This window comes from Haplochromis burtoni, unplaced genomic scaffold (genome assembly GCF_018398535.1).
Source record: "Haplochromis burtoni strain Fernald_Lab_line unplaced genomic scaffold, NCSU_Asbu1 Contig_20, whole genome shotgun sequence".
NCBI classification, from domain to species: Eukaryota; Metazoa; Chordata; class Actinopteri; order Cichliformes; family Cichlidae; genus Haplochromis; species Haplochromis burtoni.
In genome coordinates this window covers 4,004,088-4,012,894 of record NW_024582381.1, presented here as the reverse complement: position 1 = coordinate 4,012,894, position 8,807 = coordinate 4,004,088, and the positions used below count along the sequence as shown (strand labels likewise).

General features: G+C 39.2%; 1 protein-coding gene across 1 annotated transcript in view; it reads right to left on the bottom strand.

The window, feature by feature from the left end:
- Positions 1-1,067: 1,067 nt before the first annotated feature.
- The window catches only part of LOC102311226 (pyridoxal kinase), a 13,815-nt gene continuing 6,075 nt past the window's right edge, over positions 1,068-8,807 (bottom strand). Inside the window, exons 3-11 of the mRNA XM_005919321.3 lie at positions 5,410-5,514; positions 4,463-4,546; positions 4,349-4,383; positions 4,065-4,150; positions 3,863-3,908; positions 3,652-3,763; positions 3,393-3,529; positions 3,248-3,314; positions 1,068-3,000 (exon numbers count right to left, since the gene is read on the bottom strand). Coding sequence (XP_005919383.1) covers positions 2,873-3,000; positions 3,248-3,314; positions 3,393-3,529; positions 3,652-3,763; positions 3,863-3,908; positions 4,065-4,150; positions 4,349-4,383; positions 4,463-4,546; positions 5,410-5,514 — 800 coding nt within the window. The 3' untranslated portion in view covers positions 1,068-2,872. The remainder of the gene's footprint in view (positions 3,001-3,247; positions 3,315-3,392; positions 3,530-3,651; positions 3,764-3,862; positions 3,909-4,064; positions 4,151-4,348; positions 4,384-4,462; positions 4,547-5,409; positions 5,515-8,807) is intronic.

Here is an 8,807-nt window from a genome sequence, read left to right as displayed (position 1 = left end):
TCACACAATATAGTAAGCACCTGCCAAGACGTGCTGACATCTTTGTCTTTGTCCTTCCTTTCATATTCCCTTATTTCTTTTCATATTAAAATGTGTTCTCATTGAAGCACATGGATAAGATCCAGTTCAACTGTGGTACCTGATTTAAGCTGGTGAGCAATTACCTCTCCACAATGGCTCCAGTGTCCTCCTTTACTTAGACTTAACAGAGAAAAACTACACTCACTGGCCACTGCATCAGGTACGTCTGTTTAATTGGTCATTAACATTAATAAGAAATCAGCCATTCAAATGGCACCTGCTTAATGCATTTAGCCACGTTGAAATGATCAAGACGACCTGCTGAAGTTCAGACTCGGCATCAGAAGGGGGACGAAAGGGTTTTAAGTGATTTTGAGCATAGCACAGTTGTTGGTTCCGGATGGGCTGGTCTAAGGATTTCAGAATATACTGATCTGCTGAGATTTACCGAAACAACCATCTCCAGAGTTCACAGAATGGTCTGAAAAATGAGTGGTTGTTCCCTGAGCTATAATATAATGCTGTGACTGCTTCGAGCTGATAGGAAGACAACAGTAAGTCAAATAACTACTCACTACAACAAAGGTATGAATGTAGAACATGTCCAACTTTAAAGCAGAAGGGCTACAGCAGCAGAAGACCACACCTCTCCTGTTAGCCAGTTCACACAGGCTCATTAAAACTGGACAAGACTAGAAAAAAAGTTGCCTGTTATGACAAGTCTTGATTTTCAACATTCAGATGGTCAAAATTTGTCAAAAACAAGATGAAAACACAGATCCTGGCTTCTATCACCTGCTTAGTCTGAGGGTGGTGGAGTACTTCAGCATCGTTCAAACACCACAGCCTACCTGAGTGTTGTTGCTGAGCATGTCCAGTCCTTTGTGACCATCTTCTGGCTGCATGTTACAAATCAAATCATTTCAAACTGGTTTCTTGAACACGACAGGGAGCTCACTTTACAGTAACCAGATCTCAGTTCTCTTAGAACACTTATCTTGAAACCCAACAGACAAAAAAATAAATTAACACAAATGAAATGACAATTTCAATAAAAATATTATTATTATTATTTTAATTGTTTATGTATTGCTCTATAACAGAGCAGCAGCTCAAGGTTTGGCACTTGACTTTCTAACATTATGTGCGAGAATCAGATATAAGCACACAAAAACATTCACAACCACTGTTTTGCTTTCCTAACCTTGTTAAGGCTACAGTATAACGTGGTCTCTCATAGACGCTCCTCAAGAGATATGACAACAGTCATAAAAGAAAACAGTGACCATTAGTAAATATATTAAAAATCATCTGTGCAAATACCTCAATTTGAGATGCTTAAGACATGAATCTACCATGTTACACACCTGCAAGAAAGCATTGCGTAATTAAAAAAAAAGGACGTCAAAACGTCATTTTTAGGAAAATTGATTAAAAGAACATTTTTGACATCAGCTATTACGATTATCGTTAAAGTCGCAAGTTTTCTAAAATAGCAGAGTTGGAATAAAATGAGAACAAGACTACAACCTACTGAAACACATTTCAGCACTTATCCACTCGATCTATAAGGTGGCAACACTTGTCTTGAAATGAAGTGCATTTTAAGCACATTGCATGCATTCTTAACAGTTAAAAATTATTTTATAGTGGATTAACCCAGCGTGTTTTAATGTTATCACAGATAGTCTACTGATGTTCTAGTCTCAAAACAAGAAGACGAATGGCCATGCATGTAACGCTGGTTTTGTGTGTTTTCTGTTCAGCTTAATAAATTATTTTCACTATCTTGAAATGATTCTTTAATATAAACACGAGCCCCTTTCAGACATGCACGTCTTTCGATTAATCTGCTGCAATCGCTTCATGGCTAAACACAAATCTGTATCCCATTATCGATTCCATTTCTATAGCTTCCTGCATTTTGCCTATTTTAATATTGGTTGTTGTCACTTGTTGCACTTTTTACTTATATGAAGAAATTTGGGGTGAGGGCAAAGCTATTAAAACAGACTTTTTCTCCTCAATATTGCCAGTTGATCAAAGAAAGTCATTGGGTTTCTCTGTATAATTCTGAGGGTCTAATCGGTACAATACAGAGTGCTTTGCAGCAGTTACCTTTACAAATCGCTTTGAACTTGGCATAGTTATGAATGTTTGCAGTCACATTAATGGACAGGTTTGTTAGACCAGAACTGTGCATGCCTCTCGTGCATCTCAGTGGGTCTCTCAACTCACCAGAGGATGACATAAAAAGCAGCCATTTTAATCAACCATTTTAAATTTGTTATGAGATTAAAACATTTCCACATGATGCATTTTTGCTATGCCAGAAGAGAGATCTCTTTCATGTCTAAGAGGGGCAGCGTGAAGCCTTCTCACCAGACCCACAAATATCGTGTTTGTAGCGTAGCTGTATCTGTCACAGTCCCGAGTATGTCTGAATTCAATTGTTAGTGACATTAACTTAAAATTAACCCATGCCAGAATGCCACAATGCAATCAGCCGAGAGGCTGATGAAGCCAGTAATGTTTCGCATCCCGTGTCTGGAAAGGGTTCAAAACTGGCTGATGTGTTGCTTTTGTTCTGAATCAAGGGCAGATGTTGCCTTTGCTAGCCACAGAACAGACACTTATGGCAGTTATTTCAGTGTCTGTGAGCAGAACAAACAGAAATCCTGCTGACCACTCACGAACAAATTAAAAACAGTAGTAAGGCCCCCCCCCCCCAGTGATTCTGTAAGGCAGAGACACGTGACAGTCTTTGATGTGAAAATCCTATGTTTGTCTGGCGGACTGCCCAGATTTCTACCAGCTTAAAGTGAAAAGTTCACAGAGAACATTACAGTCTTCACTGTGAAGACTTTTGTAAAACCTTGGCTTCCACTACAATGGCAGGATTCTCGATGTCTGCTTTGCTCTGAACCATCCTCAGCTCCAGTTGTGCAGGGGTAGGCCTTTTCCTGGGGCCAGCCATTTCTGAAAAAGAGGGAGACGTTTAAGGGAAACAAACAAACAAACAGGTTTTTGCCCTGTGGTGAACTAAACAAACAAGAACTCAAAGGATAGCTTTGTGACTGTGTATAACCTATTTGTTTCAAAATATAAAAAAGCTTTTACTAAATATAAACAACAGAAGCAAAAAGTGCCCCAGTAAACAACTTGAAGACAAAGTAAAAAAACCTGATGACAAACTGAAGTCACTGGATACACGCACAAACCCTACCATTGGCATAAGTAATGGTCCTCTTAATGACATGGTGCATGACAGAAACAGTCTTCTCACAGGCAGTCTGTTAAAAAGGAAGATTAGTTTAGCTATGATTCATATATTATCTGCATTTAACTGAAAACACTTATGTGTTGCTGACCTTCAGGTCCTTGGGGTGTTGATGAGTCCAGGCTAACATCAGGGCAGCAAAAAGGTCTCCTGTTCCCACAAATACAGCATCGACTTTGGGGATATCCATGCAGATTTTCTGATCCGTGTTGGTCCCATCTGGTTTCTCTGCAGTGACGAGGACAAACGGAGCCGTTATCCTAATTTTATAGGTTACTCTGTTGATCCTACACGAGGACTGCATCCCCACAGTTTATAGCCATTTTGACAAAGTCAGCCTGATACTTTACTTATTTTTTGGCTTCCAAGAGCCACCAGGAACTGGTCCCCTTGTTTCGATGGAAGGTCTGTACTAGTGAGGACCACGGTCTCTGGACCCATTTTATGAAGCAGGTCCATCACCTGCAGAACAGATAAAAATCCAATTTTCTCAAACTTTGTCATTCGTGATGCCACAAATTAAATCTAAACACAGCCAAACAAAACATTTCTGATATTCACCTCAATAGCATCTTCCTCAGTGTTAATTTTCCTCCCAGTTAAGAGCCTATGAAAAAAATGTCACAAAAAAGCAACAATGCTTGCCATTTTGCATCTTTTAATTCGTTTTTACAGCGTACTTTTAAGCTTCTGTAAAAATAAAAATAAAAAAGATCATTATTCTTTTATTCTTCGATGTAAAAACTGTTTAAAATGCACTCACTCTGCTTCAAACTGGTTGGGAGTCAGGATGTCAGCCAAAGGCACTACTTTGTTCTTGTAGACTGGCAGCAGGTTCTCTGGAACATACTGAGCAAGCAACAACAACAAAATACATAAATCTGATTTCCCAACCTGTCTACAAGTAACAAATGGAAATTGTTATACAGTCCAAAATGACTAAACAAATCCTACACTGTAATTCAAGAGTGCACTGAAGAGCACAAAAAGAACATGACACTGTTCATTAAACTGTCAGCAGCTGGATGTGTGTGGATAACTGCTTACCATAGCACCCTGGTCTCCCATAACAGGATCACAAACTGGAAAGAAGAAATTTTAAAAATGAGGCTTAAAAAAAAAGTTCACTTTTTAAAATGGAAAATCCAATCTGACACTCACCGTACACCAAGCTGGGATTGGCCTTCTTCAGCTCCTTAATAATATCAACCACTGTCTCCAGGAAGGAGATGTCCCTGCTGTATCCTTTGGGAAGAAATTTTGGGTTAACCTGAACTGCAGCATTGCCACACACACACACACACACACACAATTTCTAGTTTCTGAGCTTCCTAAAGTTTGGTATGAGATTTTTGGACCTCGGTCACACAGACAACAACCACTGGTCATAAGGTAAAAATGTGTTGTTGGTGACACCTGCTGTGTAACTGAACTGTAAGCTGATCTAAAGTCCCAGTGATGAAGGCCAAAGACCAAGTCTGTACTAATGAGGACCGCAGTCTCTGGAACCATTTTATGAAGCAAGTGCATCACCTGGAGAATAGAAAAAAAATCAAATTTTCTGAAGTTTTGTTAATCCTGATGCCAAAATTAAATACAAGTGCAGCAAAATGTGAAAGTGAATCCAAATTTTTTCTGATATTCACCTCAGCAGAATCTACCTCTTCCTGGTGACTGCCAGGCACTAGAGAAAACTCACATCCGGGTTGGCAAGTGATTGCTGGAGGTTGCTAGTGCAAAATTGGTCACAAAAAGGTATATGCTGTTGCACCAAAAAGGTGCTTTGACCGCTAGTAGACTGCTGTAGTTGCTAATAGCTTGCTTGGACGTCTGTAGTTTTCGCTATGACTGAATGCAAATGGAAGTATTTGCAGACAAGACAGCATTTTTCCATGCAAACAGTGGGTGACCATGGCAATCTTCTAGCAACCAAAGCGATCACAAGGAGGCTCCTGGTACAGCACTCTCTCTGACCCCTCAGTGATAAAGCCTACCTCCATCAGGTGTGCTGTAACCTAATGTCCCACCCAGCCTTATCAGATCAATGCCGCCCACAATAAACTTATACTAATAAAATAATACTGAAAGGAGACACTCCTTAAACTCACCTGTGAGGATGTAGTCATAATGGTTCACATTGTTGAGCTTAATACCCTCATAGAGCACATTCAGTTCTTCTGCTGTCAGTACTTGCCCCTTCCAGTGGCCGTAGCCTGGGCAGAGATAAAAAAATAAATAAACAAAACTGATGAAATTTTTCCATTGCTAAATCTGATCTGATTTGGTTAACTCTCTTATTTCAAGGATGTTTTGTGTTAAAGTCTAAAACCATGATTTTAGACCTTTTGAGGATAAATGAGGAAGGAGGGCACACATTTGCACTACTTAACCTAATAGAAGGGCTCATATATTGCATTAGCCCTACTGTGCATAAATCAACTTAGCAGACATTGCCATCCTTTCTCTGTTTTTCCATCGACCTAATTCCCTCTGCTGAGGTCCCTCTCCCCTTTGTACTTAGCAGGGCCTCCGCAGCTACTGAATGGAAAGCTTGTATCCTGGCTGCCAGCTCGCCTTTCTTTGTCCCTCTTTCACTATTAAACTAGAATAAACCCTAAAAAGCTGTTCTGACTACAAATGACTGCACACAAAATGGACACACAAACACTCCTGTATACCAGAGGAAAAAATATAAGAGCTCACACAGAGCCCAAACTTGAACACGAGCCAGCGAGTTAGCCTCCTGCAGAGAGGACTTAACAGAAAGCTCACAGCAAAGCAGCAGTTTGTGCTGTGGTTGGGGGCGCTTCCACTGAAAGTGGAACATTTCAGAATTTTAATCTTTAAACATACCGGAAATAAGATGAAGGGTCACATTCAGAGTATGATCGAATGTTCAAAACTCATCAGCTTCCCATTTGTATTGGTTCAAGTGATTTCTGTGTAGGCCTCCTGCTCCTGCAGAGAAAAGCGCATTCTTTGCATACTTCAACACATGAACCCCAACTAATAATCCCATCATCTCAGCAGGTGTGTTGATTAGGGGGGAGAAATGCCAACAAACTAAATGTGGGGCAAAGGTTATATCTGTATGGGGTAATTTACTAATGCTGAGGTGTAAACTGAAACCTTGAGAAATTTCACAAAAAAAAAAAAAAAAAAAAAAAAGTCATGTAGGTTACAGGTTTTGCAACTACTCTGGCTTGTTGTGATAGGATGCAACTGTCATCATAGACTCATGTATCATATCTGTCCAAACTGTCTTCCATCTCCTCCTGAGCCACATGATTCATGTGGAGAGTCACATGCGCCCTGTTTAACTTGCTTTATCCCTCATCGTTTTCCCTTCATGCATAATTGAAAATTAACTTGCATAACCTCTCTGAGCATCGGCTTCCACCAGTAACACACATTTCCTGCTCTTTTCCAGCATTTTCATTTCTTTGTGATAGCTTTCATTGTAATCTGCTGAAGTCTGCACAGCTTGTGACTTTATGGCTACTCCTGGTTCAGTGCATCTTAGGCAGCAAAAAATTGTGACAGGTTTTGCTGCTTTCTTAACAGCTAAGTGTTTGTCCTGCAGTGCTGACTTTTTAAAAAAAAAAAAAAGTAACTCTAGCCTTGAGCCCACTAGTGTAACTGCCATATTTCTTTTCTTAATGACATTTTCACTGTCTAATTGTGTGACTATTGCACAATATACTTGTGAGAACATGCTTGTATTCACAAATAGATTTTTTTTTAAAAAGGTAAATGAAAAGACAGTGGTTGGGGAAAAAAAAAAACCCACACCAGTTGCTTAAGAATCACTCGCTTGAAGTAATCTCCAAGATCAGTAGCAATTGCAAGCAAGTAAACATTGACTTGGGATGCCTGTGGCTCAGGAGGAAAAGTGGGTCATCCACTAATTGGAGGGTTAAAGGTTTGATCATTGGCTGCTTCAGTCTGCATGCCAAAGTATCCTTGGGCAAGATACCGAACCCCAAGTTGGTCTGATGCATCCACCAGAGTGCCAGTGTTTCACAAAAAACACTTAAGTGTATGAGTCAGCCATGTCATATAAAGTGCTTTGAGTGCTCCGGTAGAAAAGTGCTCAATAAGAATCAGTCCATTTACTTTCCATTGCTGAGATTTCTACCATAGCATCAGGAATGCTCACATTTTTGCTTTGGGGTCAAACAAGTAAAAATCATTATAATCTGTCAATCAAAAATATATTTTTTTTTCCAAATTGATTTTTTATTTCATCCAGCTGCTTAGAGGACTCTTTGAAGACTCCACAGATACTATTTGAACAACAATACATCCTGATCTTTAGACAGTATCTCGAGATACAAAATATAAAGAAATTAGGGGTAAGGAAAATGAGACGTGGGTATTGAAATGTGCAAACATCCATGGAAATACAATATAGAAGGCAAAAAACAGAGTCTGTACAATTCTAACGAGCTTGAAAAATCAGTCAATCACAGTTTGAACGCTCTTAGGCAACTTTCTTGTAATTTAACTAGTCTTCAGGAATAGTCTTCCAAGCGTCTTGAAGGACATTCAAAGCTCTTCTTTGGAGGTTTACTTGCTTTTGTTCTGAATTTTCATTCATCACACCATAAGACTCATTGCCACTGATCTTCAGTCTAGTTATTGGGTAATTTGGCAATTTGACAGCGACCCTTCCATTGAGACCATTTCTGACGAGGCTTCGGTGAAGAGTACACGGATCAACTGAAGGTCCAGATGAATCTCTCGGGTCCTGTGTCAGGTTTTTTCCTGGGTGTTTTTTTATTTTTTAAGGCCACGGCTTTCAGATACTATTCAGCTTTTTTGTTTTTCCAAGACCTGCAAGTTCTCAGATTTTTAAGGACATACTTTTCCTGTTGAACAGGAGTTTTTCCTTCCCACTGTCACCAAGTGCTTGCTCATACGGGGTTGTCTGATTGTTGGTGTTACAATATAAAGTGACTTGATGAGACTGTTGATGTGAACTAGCGCTAAATAAAAACAAAAATAATTGAATTAATAAGTTCATCTCTTTATCTGTTTATTAAGTGGCTGAACAGACAAAACGGTCTGAAAATGGTCAGGTACAAGGAATGAACATAAGTGAAAAACAGCCAGTGCCCTTTGAAAAACTTTTAAAAACTTTTTAAGAAACTTTAAAGAACTGCTGCTCAAAACCTATTTGTCAAAAAATGACAAGAAAGTCCGGCTCCTTCGAAGCAAAATATAAAGAAAAGAGAGTGTGCCTCAAGACATTTCCACAGTACTGCAAATGATATTAGCAGAACATATTTCTGGTTTAATATATACAGCGGGGAAAATAAGTATTTGACACATCAGCATTTTCATCAGTAAGGGGATTTCTAAGTGGACCATTGACACAACATTTCCACCAGATGTTGCCATCAAGCCAAATATTGAATTCATACAAACAAATCAGAACATTGAAGTATACAAGTTAAACCATAATAAATAAAGTGAAATGACACAGGGAATAAGTATTGAATAC